The 21984-nt window shown below is 39.8% G+C and overlaps 1 protein-coding gene across 11 annotated transcripts in view; it reads left to right on the top strand.

Moving 5' to 3' along the window:
• Positions 1-21406, top strand: part of WDR17 (WD repeat domain 17) — a 56542-nt gene extending 35136 nt beyond the window's left edge. For 6 of the 11 annotated variants that reach the window (XM_083520230.1, XM_083520227.1, XM_083520225.1 and 3 more), the window contains exons 16-30: positions 507-632; positions 1460-1615; positions 3246-3310; positions 3929-4061; positions 4806-4897; positions 5406-5505; positions 6910-7049; positions 9085-9105; positions 11092-11203; positions 13935-14076; positions 14178-14280; positions 15593-15694; positions 19818-19916; positions 20106-20289; positions 20433-21406. In XM_083520230.1, coding sequence (XP_083376356.1) covers positions 507-632; positions 1460-1615; positions 3246-3310; positions 3929-4061; positions 4806-4897; positions 5406-5505; positions 6910-7049; positions 9085-9105; positions 11092-11203; positions 13935-14076; positions 14178-14280; positions 15593-15694; positions 19818-19916; positions 20106-20289; positions 20433-20552 — 1695 coding nt within the window. In that variant the 3' untranslated portion in view covers positions 20553-21406. Of the gene's footprint in view, positions 1-506; positions 633-1459; positions 1616-3245; positions 3311-3928; positions 4062-4805; positions 4898-5405; positions 5506-6909; positions 7050-9084; positions 9106-11091; positions 11241-13934; positions 14077-14177; positions 14281-15592; positions 15695-17477; positions 18651-19817; positions 19917-20105; positions 20290-20432 lie in introns of those variants that run through there. The other 5 variants (XM_083520228.1, XM_083520223.1, XR_014529992.1 and 2 more) reach the window with 4 other exon arrangements.
• The last annotated feature ends 578 nt before the right edge of the window (positions 21407-21984 follow it).

A 21984-nucleotide genomic window follows, 5' to 3' on the forward strand; every position in this document is an offset into this window, starting at 1 on the left:
GTGTTCATGGCCAGGTAGGGCTTGGCCAAGTAGAGACAGAATCCCACACTGAAGTGAGATTGGTTGCACGAAACAAGCTCACTGAGGGTACTGTAGCTGCTTCCACAATTTTCTTTAATATAAGAGTGAAGGATAAATACTTTTGAAGAAAACTGAGAGCCCCTGAGTTCAGCAGTCATATGCTTTTCCTCACCTATTATAACGGAAGTAATTCTGTGGATCCATTGTCATGAAATGACTAGTGGTCTTAAGTTTATACAATTATGCTGTTCTGCAAGTTAGTATGTGGTGTGTATTATACTGATTTAGTACATTTAAGAGATCTAACAATGAAAGAACACCTGTGTGGTAACACCTCGCTTTTACCTGGATTCAGTATTGGCTTGTTTAATTTTGAATTGACCTGTTTTTACTTTTGCACTGACTGACAAACATAATCACTTTCATTGCAGGTTTAATTCTGATATGGCTTAAACAACATTGTGTTCCATTTTTTATTGTTCCAGCCCCCAGGAGGCAGTAAAAACTTATGGGATCTTGTTGCTGTAATAAAAGGCCAAGATGATAGCTTGCTTCCACAGAATTATTGCAAAGGAATAATGCACATGAAACATCTGGTTAGATTTAGAATGGTAAGTTAAATACGCAGGTTGATGCAATAGCTTTAGCTTCCTTTATTACAAAAGAAATAAGCTTTTGCTGATTTCATTTTGCTTCACAAGGCAAAATGATATTGTGGAAAAAGAAAATACATGCATTTCTTACCGTCTGTGGAATATGCACTTAAGAATAACCCCCTTGGGAGCAAGGGTTGCCTACATTGTCGTGTGAGGCACTTAATTTTCTCCTAACACTTGTGTTTCCTTGAGCCAGACGATTGCTTTAGACCAAAGAGTTGCAGACTTGCCTGCTCGTTTCGTTTGTTTAGTCTATATTCCTTCTCATAAGAATGAGTAATTATAAATGGCATGTGAACCCTCAGTACCATCAAATTTACAACCAGATTTCAGAATATAACAACTCAGTTTTCCTTGTCTGTTCTTCTCATTTGGTTGTAAAGAATATGTATGTAAAGGTTTTTGTTTTTTTACCAATAGGAATTTCGTAAAGGAATTTATTCTGACAGTTTCCATTGAGAAATTGTTATGGGTTTAACCAATACGAGATTAAGTGCAATAAAATATTTTACAACAGCGGATACTCTTTAACACAGAAGTCACTGACCTTGATTGGGGAAAGAGGTTGCCCACTTTGACCAGGCACATCCTCCTACCCTTTCTGCCTTACAGGTCACCAGAGCTGAAATATCTGTGTTGGGGAGATAAAGTGCAGCAGCATTTCTGCTCTGCTTTAACATCTCTGGAGATTGAGGCCCTACGTTTGGGCAATTTGTCAAGGCTTAACTCATGTTATAGGAGAAAACTTGATGGGATTTTTTTTTTCCATTTTCATCTTTCAGTCCAAAGCCCAAGAACTTACTACTGTGAAGATGTCTAAGTTTGGAGGAGGAATTGGTGCACCTAGCAAGGAAGAAAGGCTAAAAGAAGCAGCAGAGATACATCTAAGACTTGGGCAAATTCAGAGATACTGTGAACTTATGGTGGAACTTGGACAGGTAAACACTACATTAAGGTAAAGGTAAAGGGACCCTTGACCATTAGGTCCAGTCATGGCCAACTCTAGGGTTGCGGTGCTCATCTCGCTTTATAGGCTGAGGGAGCCGGCGTACAGCTTCCGAGTCATGTGGCCAGCATGACTAAGCTGCTTCTGGCGAACCAGAGCAGTGCACGGAAATGCCGTTTACCTTCCCGCCTATTTATCTACTTGCACTTTGACGTGCTTTCGAACTGCTAGGTTGGCGGAGCTGGGACCGAGCAACGGGAGCTCACTCCGTCGTGGGGATTCGAACTGCCGACCTTCTGATCAGCAAGCCCTAGGCTCTGTGGTTTAACCGACAACGCCACCCGCGTCCAACACTACATTATGATATGTTAAAAGAGTTCAGTGTACACTTGAGAGGGGAGGGGAGGTGGCATTTTCTCCCACTTCCCTGAGTTTCAGACCAGATGTGAGTATCACTCCGCAGCATATATATATAAACTAATGAGTTGGCAGGAATATTTATCAGGCATAGGCAAACTCGGCCCTCCAGATGTTTTGAGACTACAACTCCCATCATCCCTAGGTAACAGGACCAGTGGACAGGAATGATGGGAATTGTAGTCTCAAAACATCTGGAGAGCCGAGTTTGCCTATGCCTGATATATATTCCTGCCAACTCATTGGTTTATATATTTAATGACAGATGTGGACAAATGAAAGTGCCCTGTGCGCTAGATAGGCATGACAAAGGTTCAAATGCCTTCTGAAAGGTTGGTTTTTGTTCTGAGTTAACGTTGCTGTAGTTACTACTGTGTATATAAAATAGCACATTTATTGTATTTAAGAAGCACTTGTTGTAGCTAGTATTGTTATTATTTGTACCTCATAATAACTATAACAATGCTATTGCCATAGGACTAATGGTGCTGGATTTTATTTTTATTTTGTCAACCTTGCTGAAACTTTTAATAAACTGGCAAGTGTGTGTTTGTGTGAGAGAGAGCGTACCCCCCCCCCTCGTTCCCACAATTAAGCATATTGTAAAGTACTATAATAGCTTACATTAAATAAGGTCTAACATATTCATATTTAGCAAGCTGTTGATGTTTTCCATATCAAAATAACACATTACAAGACAAATGCAGGATACCAACCCACCCTGTGGGAGTAAAGGCCTTGGGAAGAGGCTGCAAGTGAGAATTGGTGGGCAGCCAGGAAGGATTAAGAATCCTTTCCTATTTGATGATTATCTCCTGCAAATGTCCTCCCTTCTCTCTCCCGCGTTACTGTTAACCAGAAAATGTATTTTGAGAAAGCTGTGTCTGAAAAAGTTACAGTACTTTCACCCTTTATGATCTCTGGAAAAAGTTATGTCAAAATGACTGTATTTTAAAACATGACTCTGTGAAGTAAACATGCAATTCTTCAGTGATTCTATTCTGAAGGGTAACAAATGACGTACTGGTTTCTTAAGCGACCTCGTTTTTTCAGATAGTACTAATTTTTATATAGAAATAGAAAGGGCTAATTTGTTAATGATGTCCGTATAAAGGGAAGATAATTTGAAATGGTTTTTCAAAAACCGTTGAATAATGCATGTTTCTTGTGTTAAGATGAAAATAATGACATATTCTGTGTTTTAGTGGGACAAAGCTCTCTCAGTTGCACCAGGGGTATCTATGAAATACTGGAAGAAATTAATGCAAAGGTAAGATGCGAATTCTAATTTAAGTCACCCTTTCGCATTATGAGGCATAGGCCTGAATCCAACACAGAGTTTGGCATACTGATTCTTGTAGGCTTAAGGAAACCTAATTCTGTGTTGGATTCAGGAGTGACTATAGCATCACATGCTGCCTCCCTTGCCTCCCTCCAGAAATCCCCCCCCCCGGCATCTTTAACCATAATTAAGTTGATTACCAGTACTTTTCAACTTTGTTATAAACCCGGTGTTAGGGCTGAGCAATCAAATAAGTGGCCATATTTACAGAAATGATTCATAGTGGTAGAAACAAACCTATCTCTTCAAACTCATGTCCTGCTTGCCATAGACATCTGTTTTTATTTGCAAACCCTGGTTAGGAAGGAATCTGCAACAGTCATGTAAAAGTTGTATCTGGTGGTGCATTTTTCAATTAGTTATTTGAAACTATCCGTGTAAATGCTTGAGAGTGTAAGTTTTTGGAAACTGCTTTTGGGAAGAGTTTTGTGTATCTCAGAAGGATATATATAAATCTTGATGCCTCATTGATGTTCTTTGAATGGATCTGATACTAAACGTAACTTAAATGAACTTAATAATGGCAGTGCTTTCAATTTTGATTAGGAGAGCTGACCAGTTAATTCAGGAAGAAAATGATGATGTCATTCCATACTGTATAGCAACTGGTGATGTGAAGAAACTTGTCACATTTTTTACTTCAAGAGGCCAGCTTAAAGAAGCTCTGCTTGTTGCACAGGTACCACTGTACATGATAGTAAATAACTCTTTTAGGACGTAATATAACTTTTGCTATACACTGATACCTGTTGTGTTGTTATCTAAATCAACAAGAAAAGCAAACTGAGTAGAAGAATTATGTTAGAACCATGAAATTATTAAATAAAAGGAAGGGATAGTAAAGCTCTAGATTTTCCTGCTTCTGCAAAAAATAAGAATTTACTCATATGCTGGTGACATTAAAGCTGGTGTTTATGATGCCTGCAATCCTGAGTTTGAAAAGCCTAGTAATGATAGACCTGTTTAGCCTACACTATTGTCAGAATCCTAGACCTGTGGATTGGTATGAGTGCCAGGTATTTTGTGCAATGGTGGCACTAATAGAGCTAGGGAAAGGTTTCAGTGTATTGGAATAAAAATCAAACAAACAGACCTACATTAGCTACAAAAAAAAGCTTGGCAGCTTTTGCTAAGAATATCATTCTGTTGTGGATAATAGAAGCTTATACATCCTCGTCAAAGTACTTGGAATTTTACTCTCCCACATTTCACTATAACAGGATAACTCCTTGACTTGTAATAAATATTATACCATCAGTTTGAGATGTACCAATATGGTTGTTCCAGATGGTAGCTGGGCTCTTTTCTCCTACTGTGATATGACTGTTCCCATTTCACTGTTAACCCCTTTTTACAAATAATATTACCAAGAAGACAATGATTTATGTTGCTTTTGATTGACTTTTTTTTAAACCGATTTTAGTCAGCATGTGAAGGAAATATGCAAACATCCCAGTGTTTAGAATCAAATGGAACAGCAGATTTGGAAGGAAACAGCTTGGAAGATTTCACTGAGTGAGTCACTGAGTGGTTATTTTTCATATGTTATCTTATTGTTTTTTTGTCTGTCACAAAATTAATGTGGCATTTTTAATTGAGATTTGACAAATTTTTTTACTGAATTTTGTAAGCTATTGATTTGCCATATCTTTGTTGTCCCTTTTGAGATGGGGGACACATTTACGATTGAATCATGACTTACATGGTATATGAACCAGGGCACTATATTCCAATAACCAGTGCTTTTTTTTCTTAAAAAATGTATAGGGATACTCTCATTTTCCTACTCATATTGAGGCCAAACTTCGATTGACAAAATGTTTAGGGCTATGCATTCACCTGCACCCCCCAGAAAAAAGCACTGCCAATAACCAAAACTAATTTATGATTGGGCTGCCTCCTGCTGTGGTGGTGCTGACCAAACTTTCAGATAGTAAAGCAGAAGGATGCACTAACAACATCTGGTAGATTTATCTAGTTTTAATTATTTAATCCAAATTATTTCTATTTTGGTTTTTTCTAGACTCCTGCACAAAGTCAGTAAAGAATTGTCTGAGTGGTATTTTCAGGATGGCTGTGCGGTGCTAGCTGCTTGCTGCCATTTAGCTGTTGAGAACATTGAGGTAAAAGTATTTTCTGTTTGATCTATACCAAAATAGAAATGTGCAGAATAATTACTCTTTGTTTTGTACATTTGCATACATTCTATTAATTTTTTTAAAAAAACAATCCTGTTATGTAGAAATAAACTTGTTTTTTTACATCATGTTGATCCAATGGGCAGTGTGGAATAAAGACACATAGGAAAGATACATGGTCAGCAATAACAAAGGGAACAAATAATTGAAAGAATTTTTAAAAGCCATCCCTATTAGCCGGATTCTGTTGCCACATCACTTTAGGAGATTTTTATGCTGCTGAGAATCTGCTTTGTGCCTGTCTTATCCAGCCCTGCTGTGTTACCATTATTTTCTAGTTAGCTTTTTACCATGTTCATTCCTTACAACATGCAATGCTACAAAGCTGGTGATGAAAATTCCTGCAAGCAGCAGCTGATAAAGTTGTGGGAATAACAGACCTCAAAGCCTAACAACACTACTACTGTGGTGGAGAAAGTCCCTTTTCGAGATACGTTTTTATGTACCAGCTATCTTGATATTAAAGCTGGCCCCAAGATGCCGTGGATACTTGCTGACCATTTCAGGAAACAGTAATTCCCAAGGGAGTTCCTACAATTGTCCCTAAAATGTAGATAGTGTTGATAGTTAAGAAACATCAGCTCCTGGTGGATAGTAATTTCTCCCCTGTCACATCGCCCCTTATTCCATATCTAAGAGCCAAGCCTGCATCAAAGCCAGATTTCCAGTTTGCTAGGCCCAAATTCATAAGCTTTGCCTCTTTCCAAAGTGTTGATTTTCAAAAGGTCTTTTCCAATTGCGCTCTTCCCCTTGAGAAATGACACCTGTGAGAGTGGAAAGGCAGCACACACAGGCTAAAGATCCTATTCCCATTCTCCTTAACAATTTCTTAAAGGGAGACCCTTCATTGGTGGACAAATAACTATTCTGGTGGCCATTACCTTCCACTGTGAATAAACCCTCTGCAGGGATGGGAAAACATTCTAAAATGGCATGTCTGGGTGAAAGGAGGTGCTGTGTTGGGCCACAACCACCGCTCACTGGCAAGACTATGGGCGGCCATTGTGAGATCTTTAGATGCTTTTCATATTGGGAAGGTTGGATGAGTTACAGAAATTCCTGTTTAAATTTTCTAGAAGTTGGCAATAGCTTGGGTTGACGTGTCTCTTCTATTTAAAATAGTAATTCACTTTTAGCTGGTTTGCTTATAGACAAAATATTGCTTGCAGTGATATAAAGTAAAGCAGGTCAAACTATGAGTCTTGTTCATTAATGCATGTTTTTGTCACTCTTTAATGTAGCATTGGAAAGTAAATATTTTACAATGCTGGTCTCAATGAATCCTAAGTGTTTGTGATGCTTAATGATATGATTTTCTTATTGAGCAAGCTTGCCATGGCAAACCTGATTCGTGGAAATGAACTGGAATTGGCAGTCAGTGTGGGTACTGTCTTAGGAGAATGTGCAGCGCAAGCAACACAATATGCGCTAGAGTTACTAGCAAGAAAATGTATGACTATAACAACATGGTAAGAACTTCTTACTCCACAGAATGTTTCACTCTAACAAACCTTGGACACTTTTATAGAACACCAGAGTCTCATATTTTGAAAACAGCAACAACAACTTTGAGGAACCTTTGGTTTTTTTATCCAGAAGAAGCTATTAAAAAGTAAAACTCAACCACAGTAGCATATTATGAACAAACACCAATGTTCTTAGAGCAGAAAAATGTCGTTTTAAATTAGCAAGAACAAGTCAGTAGGTTTTCATTTGGCTAGTACCAAGTGCTTCCATATTGCAGGAGTAATCACTACCATATCAGTAGGCAGGGTAGATTTTTGAGACAGTTCTAGGATTTGTGCTCTGCTTGAGTGACTAAAGTGCACCAGGAGCATGCTTGTGTGTGTCCACATTTGTCTTTACCACCTTTGTGATTCCACCTCAGTTAGAATCAGTTATTCTGAGTACCTTTTGAGCCTATGTTTTCAATCCACAACCATTAAAACTACATCGCACAGATTGAATGCCCCATGCATAAAATGGACATATGACTAAGTTGCAGCAAGTACATATTGCTTGTGCGCACACAATAATCTACGTTGATTTTCTGACCCCTGTGGCTGATTTGACAGATAATCCACGAGGGAATAAATCTGCACACGTTGAAATGAGCCAAAAGGGTGGCATGAGAATCGTCCCCTAATCCTCAATTTAGATTCAGATAATGTGAAGAAATCCAGCATAGTTTGTTTCAAATTTTGCGGTGATGTTTTGCTTTTCTCCTTTCATTTTGCTTTGCGTATCCAAGCAAAGTGTTATGGGATAACTATTAGGGATAACTATTAGCCTCATGGTTTTGATAAGGGTTGGAAGAAAATAGTTACTTTGGATTGTGGCTTATGTCAGGAGTGCAATTTTAATAGAACTTGTTTTTTTCTGTGACTAAATGATAGTGTCCAAAATCTGTTCTTAATTTCAGGAACACTTGTCTTGCATGTAGCTGCTAGACATAAGTGGATGAGAGAAATATATTGGCAGTTGCCACTTTATGGTAGGGGATGTGAAAAGGGACACCCCACCCCCGTCCTCTAAGTTTAGCAATTGCTCAGTCTTCTCCAGCTATAACAAAGTCTTGGAGATTGCCTTTCTGTGCTCATTTATGTTTCTCAGCTCCTTGGCAAACAAATAAAATGAAAGAGGAAGGTGCAGGAATGTAGAGGCCCACAGTTGTTTTAAGGTATGTACAGGAGAGGCCAAAGGGAAACAAAATATAAGCAAAAATCAGGTGGTGTTGCCCATGACCCACACTGCACCAAAATTAACTTTGGTGAGGACAGCAGTATGTGTTGCACATTCTGTGATGGCATGCTGTAACCTTCCTGAGTATAGCTGCATATTGAGATGGCTGTGGAGCTTACAGCTAAGCCTTTCTACTCCTTGCAAAATCATATGCTTGTGGAATCCAATCATACAAACCAGAGTTTGTATGATTGGATTCCACAAGCACAATGAATTCACAATCCAACTTCTTGCAAGCACTCGCAGCTTTATCCTTTGCTTCCCATTTAAGAGAACGTAAAGCTTTTAGCATATTGCTTTCCGAGTCAACAGAGCTTTTTTCTTTTGCAGCTTGGGTGATAACCACTACTAGCCATACTCTCAGTAAATCCAATAAAATCAGTTGATTTGAGTTATTCAAGTTATTCTCAGTATTATATTTCCCATAGATTGTAAAATGTGAAATAAAATCATGACCAAGAAAATGAATATTGGAATTCATTATTGCCTAAAGCCTTGCGATTTGGGTAATGTTTTGTTTTGTTAACGGTAGGATTGTTTTTACATAAAAAGTCAAAAGATAGTTAACATGGGATACATAAAATTGCAGTTTGCATGTTGGATGTAGTAGAAGCAGAATAAGAATTTGGAGCTGTCGGTTCCTTTCCCTGCTTTTTTAAAAAAATCCCAGCTTCTTCCCCAGCCTCTCACCATTTGTCCTGTGTGTGTTTTAGTATATGAATGCTGTTTTTGTCTGTTACATTTTGAATATCTTTGTTTTAGCTTTCCATCACCTGGATACAGGTACATTCTTTTCTCTAGAAGGACATTCTAATCTATCCTCTGCAAAGCATGACATTTCGGGTTAGACTGAAAAGAAAATCCTTCATCCTCTGCTGGCTTTTCTAATAGAACAAAATACTTTGCATGATAAGTAGAATAGACTGGCTAAAAAGAAACATAATGGGTTATTGATGAGAATTCAACCTGTAAGAACAAAAAGTAAGGGCATATCCTTAAGACATCCCTCTCCTCTCATGGGATTGTCCCATGCCTTCACGAAGCGGAACATTTGCAGTTCTGACAGTTTGATCCTGATACTATACTAGCACATAAGAACTGAGGTTAGTGATTCAACAGCTGTGGTGTTTGAATGCTTAATATTATGCCAGCATTGCAGCCGTGTTAATGGCAACACTGGAGATTGGCTCCAATATTTAGGTTTTCCTAAAACCTTTCTTTGGTCAACCGTTTCTTGAAAGTTGATGGCTGCCTTGCCAGCCAAGCAATAGAAGGATCATAATCTATCCTAAGTGAACATTTATTTGGGCATATGCAGATGTACAAATTGGTATACATACTTGCCAACTATTTCTTGGAGCGCAGATGGCAAATAGCTTTCTGTAAAAGCACTCCTCCAGTACTTAAAATATAATCCCATGGGGAGCATTACTCAATAAACAAAGCAATTGCTAGTCATACACCTGAGGTTCTTCGTTCATGCAAGGCTCTGGTATATGAAGATGCAGAATTTCCCCCTTGATAGTGTCATGGATAACACAATGTGCACATTCCCATTTTGTGTATGGAGGTTCCCTGATACAGAATGGTGAATGATGGATTCATTTGGATTTTCATCATTCCTGACTATTGGCCATTCTTGCTAGGAGCTGGAGTCCTACAGCATCTGGGAGGCCACATGTTTCCCATCCCTTCATTGTGATAACAACTTGTTAGGCTCATGTACTATTGCCTATATAATGCACACCATCTAGACTGAACTAAGACAGCTTGATAGCAGCAATATTTCTGGAGTTGCAAGATGTATTTTCTAAGAGGTCACAGACTGCCTATAATCAGGGGTGCCCAAACCTTTTTCAAAGAGGGCCAGATTTGATGAAGTGTACATGCGTGAGGGCCGACCGGAGCTGTTGAGCTTTTTGTTGTTGAGCTTTTTTAAGGATTTTAGCCCAGGACATATACTGCCATGGGGACCAGATTAAATCGGCCGACAGGCCGGATTAGGCCCCCAAAACGGATTTTGGACATGCCTGGCCTATATAGTTGCTGAAAATGGAATAAACTTAGTAGCTGTTTGATTTTTTTGAAATGATACTGAAAGATGTGGTCTTGATCTTGAATGATAAATCTACCTGAATTAGATTTTTGTTGTTGTTCATAGAATTGTATTTTATGACTTCACCAAAGCATGTCCAAATTACCTGAAGTATTCATACATAGCTGTTTGCTATCCTAGGGATCTGAAAATGGTAATTTGATAGTGGCCCAAGCATGAGAGAAGGAGAGTGGAAGCTTCTGCTTTCACTTTAGAACAAACCACAGTTCTCTGTAATGACCAAACAGAATTTGTTCTAGTGGTCATTTGTTTTGTTAATTGACTTTCATCGGAACACACCACAGTTCCTCAAGCTCAATGCATTGTGAAACTGTGGTTTGTTGGAAAGTAGGAAGCTTTTTCACTTCCCCATCTTGAGGCTTGCTGCTGGTCACCCAAATCATGGTTTAGGTGATAATCTGAGTCAGGACTGTTTACATCCATTTTACAACTGCATTAAAGGCTCTTGAGCTCATTGTTAGTATGCAGTATCTTCTACATTACCACACTCTCTTCCAGAGCTGTCCGCTGCATAAAAGTAGCTTCACCTCACCTACAGTTTCACAGCCAGTTAAGAGAGGAACGGGAGCAGAACAAGTAATCTTAATTCTGGCATTGCCCATTGCCACCTTTTTACATTGCTAAATAACTGTGGCATGTTTGTCTTTTCACAGGGATTTAGCAGCAGATCTTCTTATGATGATCCCCAATAATGAGCTACAGTTAGTAAAGCTTTGTGCTTTCTATCCTGGATGCACAGCAGAGATAAATGACCTACATGAAAAGGTACACTTAAGAGGTCAACTGTCTCTTAACCATTTATGTGAGTAGCAGAAGAAGTTTTATGTTAATTTGTTAATACCTAGATACATTTATTTTAGGATTCTTCCTATTAGAGTGCACTATAATCATAATCCTCTATGTTATTTATTACCTTTACTTTTTTAAAAAAATATTTGCTATCCAAGTCCTGTATGCACAGGAAGAAGCAGTCATTTCCTGTTGGACATACCAATAACACTGGGCAACAATTTTTTACTTTTTGAATGTTGTCTAGATTTCTACAACTGATTTAGGGTATTTTTGCACTGCTGAATCAGGAAATGGCATCCGTTTCTCTCCATCAGGTCAGGTTTACTGTAAACTGAATGGTGGGCATTGATAAAGGTAAGTACACGTAAATTGCATGTTGCTTCACCATTTTTCAAACTTCAGGGCTCGAACTTCTGTTTCTTGGAACTCCTGGAATGCTCAGCGGCAGGGAGGTCTCTCTTCAGAGTCCAACAGTAGTCAGCCATCATGACTGCGTCCCAGCAACCCTGATACCTCGTCTCCATCTCTTTCATGTCCTGATGGAATCTCTCCCCCTGCTCGTCACTCATTGAACCCAGGTTCTCAGGAAACCGGTCCATATGTGAAAATAGGTAGTGCATCTTGACACTCATGTTGCAGGCCAGGTTTCTGAAAGCAGTCAGCATGTTGTTGTCAAGTTCTGAGTAGTTTCTGGCCTTAGTGTTGCCAAGAAAGTTCTTCACTACCAGAACAAATGCCTTCCATGTTTCCAGTTCCACTTCGTTCATTGACTTTCCAAACTCTGGATCTCTGATGAGCTGACGGATCTGAGGACCGTCAAAGATGCCAGCTTTCAACTTCTCCATGGTCAATCCTGGAAAAGCCTGGCACAAGTAAGTGAAGCAGTCACCATCCTTGTCCAGAGCCTTGGTGAACTGCTTGATTATGCCGAGCTTGATGTGCAGCGGTGGGAAGAGTATTCTGTCTCTGTCCACCAGAGGGTCGTTGATGACGTTCCTTTCTTTGCAAGGCACCAATTCCTCCCACACTGGCCAGTCCTTCTTCGTGTAATGCTGAGGACGGTTCCTACTATCCCACATGCACAGAAAACATGGGTACTTGGTGAAGCCAGACTGTTGTCCCAACAAAAAGTTTACCATCTTCAGGTCAACACAAATAAACCACTTATGCTGATCATAACCAATTTTCTCCAGCACATACTTCACCGCTTCATAGTTCTCCTTCAGTGTACTCGAGTGAGCCAGGGGTATGGAGGCAAACTGGTTGCTGTTGTGTAGCAGAACACATTTCAATGATCGCTTGCTGCTGTCAATGAACAGTCTCCAATCTTTGGGTTCGTACTGTGGCACTCCAAGCTTGAGCAGAAGCTGCGCAATATATGCACAGTACACCAAATACTTCTCTTCCGAGAAAAAACGGAGGTACTCTTGATGCCTGTTGTAGAAGAAGCTGATGCGAGCACTGTCAGAGAGGAGGTTTTTTCCCTTCAATCTGGATGCCAACAGTTCGGCAGAGTCCTTTGACAAGCTAAGGTCGCGAACTAGATCATTCAACTCCTTTTGGGAAAATGGATGTGGAGCATCATCTTCAAGAACCATTTCTTCTTCTTTATGTCCTTCAACACTGGAGGCATCTTCGTCACTAATGTCAGGAAGTTCTCCGAAGATAGGCTCTGGAATTTCATCACAATGAGCTACAGGACGACGTGCTGATTGAAGATCAGGATACTTTGTAGGGCGGCTGCCCCATTAACTTAGTTTTGATCCCCCAACTTTATGCTTTGCCGCACCAATTTATGGAAGATTTCGAGGTTTTATGACTTCAAACTGATCCCTTTTCGACGTAATCACCCAGAACTATCGGACCTGAATACTTCTTGTCATTAAAATAATCATTTCCAATCAAAACAATTATTCGACATGGCATTTTACCCCCACCAACTTCTTCTAAAATGCTCCACACAAGTGTACATGTGAACAAAAACGTAAAAAAACGACATGTGGCCATAGCTCAAAAACTTGACCTGATTGAGCAAAACCAATGTGATTTTTGGATTCAGCGTATCAGATTCGTCCTAAATCAACTGAAAAAAACGCAAATTTGTTGTTGACCAGTGTAATTTTTCTTGCGGATGGCAATAGAAAGTATCTCTACAAATGAAGCTTAGTTTGCATAACTGAGCTGTTGATCTGTGGCCTTATTATAGTATTAAGGTATCTACATCAGCTTGAAAAGTAGGTTTACACGGAATACTCTTTTCTGATGAAAAGGATATTATAGATTTAGCTGTGTGTACAATGAGCGAAGTCCAGTTTTGTTCAGGCGTGATGCTGCTATGCAGAGGTGTCCCGCAGGACTTAGCAGAGCCCTGTTTTCCTATCCCAGTGTAAGGATGTATGTATGTGCAAGGGCATTATGGTGAATGAGAAGTCTGGACATACATCCCCTATGTATGCCACGCAGATTACTTGTACTCTGGAGCATAAATAATGTGCCTAGTGCAAAGACAACGGCCTCAGGATACACAAATTGCACACAGACTTTCCATTCCTTGTAATGTTCCTTTGCACTGCCTGGGAAAGAAACCGGTTTTAAGTTGTGGGGAGCATTTCATGTTGGACACTGCACCCATTCGTGTGCAAAACCCCAGCTTCCTGTACAAATACTGTCATAAATGTTGTTTTGTAAATGTTTTGTTTTTCAGTGCAGCCTACCAGATGTAGAAGAATGTATGCAGTTAGCAGAGACAGCTCAGGAGGAAGGAAATATATTTGAATCAATCAAGTATTATTTGTTAACTATAGAACCAGAAAAAGCACTTCCGATAGGCATTCATTATGTGAAAGGTAGGCTTCTTAATGAGTCAGAAAATCTAAAAGATTAATATTTGCTTGGTTTTTCCGTTCTTCAACACTTTAAACTTTTCTTCTCCTTTTGTGTTTGACAGAACAAATCAGTAGTTCAGAGTGGACCTTGGACTCAGTCTGTCCATTTCTTGATCTTCTAAGCTATATCCGGACAGAAAAGTTGTTACTTCATAAATGTAGTGAGTAAGTATGCTTTGTGAAAGTTGTGAAATTGAATCTGAGCTATTTCTATGGTTAGACTTTATTTACCCCTGTGCCCTCCATTGCCAGTACGTCTTAAATAGCCCCAGCACAACTAAGCTGAAGAGAAATAAAGTAAAACCAGAGCTGACCATTTTAAACAGATGAACATAGGACAATTTTAGATGAGTTCATGTATATATAAACAGATTCTGTTTTTTGTAGAAGTGCAGTTGACTTCTGCAGTGTTTTATTCTAGAGCATGTTGAGGTCAGATCTTCACCTCATTATAAAGAATACTTATGGTAAAAAACGCATTTTTCTGCAAGCATTTTTTTTAAACCATGTATTCTGTAAACATGGGATATTGCCGGTTTTTGCTGGCTTTAGATATGCTTCTGGGTTGTTCCTTTGGAGATATTCCCTGTGCTAGATGTTTTTTAGATTTTGGCTTTGCTCCGGCCCAGCATCAGCAGTTGGGTATCCATCACTTGTCTGACCTGGCTGTACCACCAATTACTGCCCTCATCACTGGTAGGGGCAGACTTTGGTAATACTTCCTAATGGGCTGCCCTGGGTGAGCCCAAAATTTGGCACCCCAAAATGGATCTTCTCAATTATGAATCTTCTAAATTCTGTGCCCCTGGGCCCTGTGCAAGGAGAACCACCCACACTGCCCTAAATCCAGTGCTGTCACCGGGCCACCAGGCTGTCCTTTCAGTGATGAGTAGGTGAACAGTTGCCAAAATCTGCTCCCATCTGCAGTGGACACCCACCACTTTAATTTGCCCAAAATGTAATACCCTGGTTCTCATTCATAAGTGACATCTCCACTTGCCCAGTGCAGAAACTGATTTAAGTGGCAGCACCACTGGAGAAAAGTGTGTGAGAGAAGTGGAGGAGAAAGGGTATGTGGAGGTATGGGGAGCAAAAGCCCCCTTAAGTTTGGAGCTGGCATTGCTTTTGCTGTTTTGTTTTGTTATTGTTTTATTATGTTTTAAACAGATGTTAATTTACTGCTTTGAAAGAGAGTATGGGTTTTATCCAGAGTTGTCCATGTGGATGTGGAACAGACTTCCACTTAAGCGGTGGGACTTCAACATCATCTCCTCTCCACTGCAGTTCTCCTGTGACCTCAGAATCTGCTCCAAATGATTTTTTTTGGGGGGGTGGCAGCTCTGGAGTAGATTTTGGGGCCACCTGAGGAAGGAGAGAAGGTCCCATTGCTCAATAGTAAACAAGTTTTATGTCTATGATTTTTCATAATGACTGGGCAAAATAATGGAAGCACTTATTAATGTTCTTCTATTTTCAGATTTAGAAATGAGTTGTTAATATTGTGTGGTTACATTGGTGCATTACTGGCTATTAGAAGACAGTACACTAGCATTGTGCCAGCACTTTATGAATATACAAGGTAATTCTTTATTACATAATAGTTGCATCCATTGGGATTATGATGGATTTGATTGTTTCCTTTCCTCCAATGCTGTCAATTATTACTTATGATGTTCCTTGGCACTTGAATAGTGATTAATCCCTTTGAAATTGGCTTAGTCTTTGTAAAATCTAATTTCTCGGCTGCCTTGATTTACTTGGCATATAACATGGGAACCACAAATACTGTTTCAAAGGGACATTGGGATTTTCTAGCGTAATGTTCCAAATGGGTTTTATTTTGCAAATCGATACAAGGTAAAGAAATAAGATATACTAATGAGAGATAGCTTCTATTTTTTTATAGCAAAGATGAACTAAACATATGGATGTTTTAGCCTTAACAATTATTATTAGTTTTTTTGGCATAGGTTATATGTAATACTTTAGGGGTTAGAGCAGGGGTCTGCAACGTTTTTTCAGGCCAGGCCGGTCCACTCCCCGGCAGACCTCTCGGTGGGCCGGAGCGTGTGTGCCCATGCATGCCCGTGCGTGCACTCAAGCTATTTCTGGGTTGGAAGAACACCGGAAATAGCGTGTGCGCATGCGCATGGGCGCTCCTCCCTCCCGGAAGTGCGCTGGAAATAGTGTGTACGTATGCGTACAGGCACTCCGGGTGAGGAGTGTGCGTACGCACACACTATTTCGGGCACTCTTTTGACCCAGAAGCCAGTTCCTGTGGCGAGATAAAAATGGCGCCATGAAAAAAAGAGCACAGAATCCCCACGCCTATCCATGGACTGGCCTTGGGCCGGTTCCAGGAAGCTCATGGGCCGGAACCAGCCCATGGGCCTTAGGTTGCCAACCTTTGGGTTAGAGTGTTACATCTGATGAAATGGGCCAGGGCTTGACAACACTAGCCAGGGCTAGTGTTCTCCAGGTGTTTTGGACTACAATTCCCATCATCCCTAGCCTACAGTAACGCCAGATGTATCTAGAGCACTACTTAGTTGTATTTTATTGGATTTATTTCAAAAATTGTGAATCTAGTATGTGGATAAGGAGCTTCAAGGAATGTAGCCTGCTGCATGTTTCTTCAATCTTTCCCTTCCTGCCTCCATAGCAGCTATAAGCAGGAAAGAGTTGATCAACTTGGTTTAGGAGGTAATTGCGTGCCCAGTCGCAGAGAACCTAGCTGCCATTATTGCCTCCTTGCAAGCATGGTGGTCTTGACTGCCTTGAAGGAGGTGGTTGTGAGACTGCTTTGAAAATCTCAGATTGTGCTAAATATAGCACAGTTGGTAGAGCATGAAACTCTTAATCTCAGGGTCGTGGGTTCGAGCCCCATGTTGGTTTGGACTACATGGCCCTCATGGTCCCTTCCAATTCTATGATTGGCAGGTTGCAAATATACCTTTCTTGTGCTAAGTGTGGTGTTTACCATACAACCCAGACAATCCACATCAATTTCAGTCTGGCTTCAGACCTGGGTTTTGCCCCCAAACTACCTTCATCTCTATGATGACTGAGGAATGCCAAGATGGCAGATGGAGACCTTTCTAATTCTCCTGGACCTCTTAATGACTTTTGATATGATTGATCATGGCATCTTTCTAGACTGGCAATTGGGGGATAGTGCAGTTCAGTACTTGTGTTCTGTTCTGGACTGTCATTTCCAGCAGGACTTATGCTATGGTGTGCCACAGGGCTCCATTTTGTCCCTGTGCTGTACATGAAAATGCTGAGGGAGAATATCTGGAGAAATGGAGTGAGGGGTCATCACTATGCAGATGACAGCCAACTCTATTTCTCCTTTTCATCAGATTTTGATGAGGCTGTTGAGATGCTGAAATGATGTGTGGAATCAGTAAAGGACTGGATAAGGACCAAGAAGTTGAAATTTAGACAAGAAAGAGGTTCTGCTGGTGGGTGGTTCATCTGGTTTGGGAGATTCTATTCAGTGTGATTTGGGTTGCATTCTCCCTAAAGGATTAGGTTTGCAGCTTTTGGGTGCTTCTACAACTGGACTTTAGAGGTCCAAATAGTTTCACTTGCTAAGGGAGGTGTGTCAGCTATCACCCCTCTGGACAAAGAGCCTGGACACAATCCAGTATTATATCTCAGTTAGACATTGTATGTGAGACTGTATGAGTCATTGTATGTGAGACTGTCTTTGAAAACTACTTGGAAACTTCAGGTAGTCCAAAATGATGCACCAAAATTACCAAGACTGATTGATTGGAAGACATCTAGCCAGTTTTAAAACTATTAAGGATAATGGTGTTTCTGAGCAGAATGCAAAGTGCTGGCTGGGACTTACCTTTAAAGTACGTGCATGGCTTGAGAGCCCCAGGTACCTGGAACAGCCCTTTCTTTTATATGAACTTCCCTGGGTATTAAAATTTCCAAGGGCCTTTCTCCATGTCTCCTTGCCTTACTTCTGGAGGCGAGCAGAGATAGGGCCTCCTCTGTGGTGGCTTTAAACCTTCTCCAAGATATACTCACCTGGCCCCAGTCTGTTTTTTTTTTCCATACCATTTTTTTTATCTTATTTGCTCAGGCCTTTCAGTTTTGTTAGTTTTATCCTTTAAAAGCTGCTAGCTTTTAAATAAATTTCATTGGTTTTATTATTTGTGTCTTAAATTCTTGTGAGCTGCTCTGGAACTCTGTACAAAGGAGAGGGATATTGTATTAAATACCTAGAAGATTGACTTCCATGGTGGTCCTGTTTACAATTCAACCAGGCCATCAACAGCAGGTATTTTTCTTAAAAGTCTCTGAGACTGAACTGATTTCAAGGACTTATAGAGGATATGAAACAAAAAGGTAGACAGGTGTTTCTTCACTCGCACTAAGGCCTGCTGATTGTGACATAAAAAAATGGTTTTTCAAAACTGGTGAAAGTAGTTATATCTTCCAAGTGCTCTCAAATGGAACTGGGGAGAGGGGCTGACGAGGCTTGTTCATTTGTTGTAATTTTTTGTGTAATATATATATATATATATATGCAGGTTTTGGTGTCTTCGGGTGTCTTCCCGTGTAAGAGTTGGGGTGTCTAGGCGACGTTTCGACGAGGTCTCACTCGTCATCTTCAGGCTGGTGCTTACGGCTTCTTGTTACTGGAACAGAGCAGGATCTCAGTGTTTGAGTTCCTATAAATACTGTTGAGGGGGTGTGGTGTATTCTGGGCAGAGAGGAAGTTCCCAGGATAGTGTGACTTTTCTTCTTTTGTTCCTTAATTACTTGAGGGATATCTTGAGTGATTTCTTGAGTGATATTCTGAGTACCACTTAGGAGGGTCATTAAGAGTGGATTAGTTGCTAAAGCTTTCGTGTCTTGAACTCTTGAGCTTGTGAAGAGTTTTTCTGAGAAGATGGCTGTACTGCACTTAGTTGTGCTCTGGCTTGGCTTCGTGTATAGGGGCGAGCTGTGGTTTTGTGCCCTGTGCCAGTCAGATCTGTGTAGGGATTGCAGATCTGACTGGCACAGGGCACAAAACCACAGCTCGCCCCTATACACGAAGCCAAGCCAGAGCACAACTAAGTGCAGTACAGCCATCTTCTCAGAAAAACTCTTCACAAGCTCAAGAGTTCAAGACACGAAAGCTTTAGCAACTAATCCACTCTTAATGACCCTCCTAAGTGGTACTCAGAATATCACTCAAGAAATCACTCAAGATATCCCTCAAGTAATTAAGGAACAAAAGAAGAAAAGTCACACTATCCTGGGAACTTCCTCTCTGCCCAGAATACACCACACCCCCTCAACAGTATTTATAGGAACTCAAACACTGAGATCCTGCTCTGTTCCAGTAACAAGAAGCCGTAAGCACCAGCCTGAAGATGACGAGTGAGACCTCGTCGAAACGTCGCCTAGACACCCCAACTCTTACACGGGAAGACACCCGAAGACACCAAAACCTGCATTCCTGTACCCGTGAAAATCTACGAAAGCATATATATATATATATATATATATATATATATATATATATATGAGAATGAGATTCATTGTTGCCTGCCAGAAACCTTCCATATGGGGTGAGAAAGCAGTCTGTATAATTTGTATGCAGTTTTTAAATGTTTGTTCAGATTGCCCAATTGTATAGAGCTAGAATTTGTCATATGCTTTCAAAACTTCTGTTACATTGCATTCTTTTCCAGCCAGCTTTTAAAAAGACGGGAGGTGTGTGTACCCCTGAAAATTGAACAACTCTCTGAGGAACTAGATGCTTGGAGAGCTTGTACTCAATCACTAAACAAGTAGGTGTACAATGACCACAATAGAATTTTAGATGATTTGAAATTGTGATCTTTTGTCTTTTAGTAGAGGACAAATGTATCAGAAATTCTGTTAACTTTTAGATGCTTTTTTAAAATAAATAAAAATCTTGTTTGTATGTTTCAAGTCAAGAAAACTATTGCAAATAATGATATATATTTCTCACACAGATCTGCTGATGAATTGCCCCCTACACCCCCATCTGAATTGCAACAAGAGATATATGAGACACTGACGTCTCGAATAAAAGAGGAACCTCTGAAAGTAACAATTGGACCAGATTACGTTACAGGCTCTAACCTTCCTAGTCATTCAGATGTTCACATCTCTTGCTTGACAGGATTAAGGATACAGGTATTTCTTAGTGGAGCTGGATTACATTTAGGAGAAGTTTGAAAGTATGAACTTCTGCCACAATTGCTCTCTCTCAAGAGTACTGTATTTTTTTAATGTGTAATATTTTGCTTCCCTTCCCCCATACTTCTTATATCCAACAGGGTCCAGTGTTTTTCCTTGAAGATGGAAAATCCACAATTTCACTCAACGATGCGTTAATGTGGGCAAAAGTGAACCCTTTCTCTCCACTGGGTACAGGAATACGGCTCAACCCATTCTAACAAAAGAACATAACTCACTTTTACTAAAAACAGCTAATATGCTGGTTGCTATCATTTTATATTTATTAGCTGGAGGATTTGAAGTTGAATCCCACTTGAAGGATAGTTTTATGTAAATTTAATTTTATATTAAATTTGATAATCCAAAGAGTCATGTATATCATTGGTAGCCATGGACTTTTGAGAATAGATTAAAATGTTGTTTCTGTGGACAAACATGTGAAGCATGTAGAGAAGTATCTGCACTCTATTAAGTTGCAAGGATAGCACAAATTGAAGCTCATAATTTGAAATGCATTCACATGTTATTTATGACATTTTGGAGCAGTATGGCTGCTTTTAGAACTAGCAGCTTATGATGGGGAGTATATGCTTCCTATTTTAGGTAAAGTTTGTGTATTTGTATCCTTGTGGTGGAAGCTAAGCACACATCCTACTGAATGCAACATGTTTGCCGTGCAATATCCTCTGAAACGAATGGAGCTTATGCAGCTCTTATAGAGGATGGATTGTATTCTGATAATCTAATAATTTATTCATGCGTAAATTAAATGGTTGTATAGTAAACACAGATTATTGTTTAGCAAGTATTTTGGAATACTTAGTTTTACACTTCAACTGGCATGAGAATCTTTTTTCTTATATTTTGTCAACAATTCTCTTTATTTTAAATGAGTAAGCATATTTCTAAAATTTATTTTCAAAGAAAAAATTGTAAGTAAACTACTTATTGGAATATACCAAAATACATGATGTAAATTTTAAAGTATTTAATTCCTTTCATTCTAGTGATTGTAAAAATACTGTATTCAGAGGTCCAGATGCCTAAATAAATTGGTATTGTTTCATAAAAAGGGTTTATGCTACTGTTTGTCCTCTTGTTAAAAAACACAATTATGGCAAAAAAGAGGTGAGAAGTTCTACACCACATGTAAATTAAGTATGCAGTTGGCCTCACTGAATAAACTTTGTGGAGGAACCACTGTGGCTGTTCCTTCATAATACTAGAGACAAGTCCTATGTTTGCAACCACCATTGTTTTTCTACAAAAATATCTTGTTTATGGCCAAAATAAATGTTTACTTGATTTCCAGATTGTGTTTTACAATCCTGCTACAGAGAAGGATCAGGCCAGATTCCTGGTTCAGATATTGTGGACATAGTTAAGTGTGTCCTATGTGATTCAGATGTCTGGAGGTTGTGGCACTGGGAAAGTAGAAAGACATTTGATGAGGACAGGAGTTTTACGAAAAAGGAGTGGATTGGGGATGGGAAAGATTTCATTTACTCTGGACCAAATTGACTAAGAATATGAATTCTTTTGTTAAGGAATCACAATGGCTCAGCAGTACAGCACATGCTTTGCATGCAGAAGGTACCAGGCTCCAGGTAGGGCTGGGAGAGATACTGTCTGAAATCCTGGAGAGCTGCA

Source organism: Podarcis liolepis, assembly GCF_965112155.1.
Source record: "Podarcis liolepis genome assembly, chromosome: 9".
NCBI lineage: Eukaryota > Metazoa > Chordata > Lepidosauria > Squamata > Lacertidae > Podarcis > Podarcis liolepis.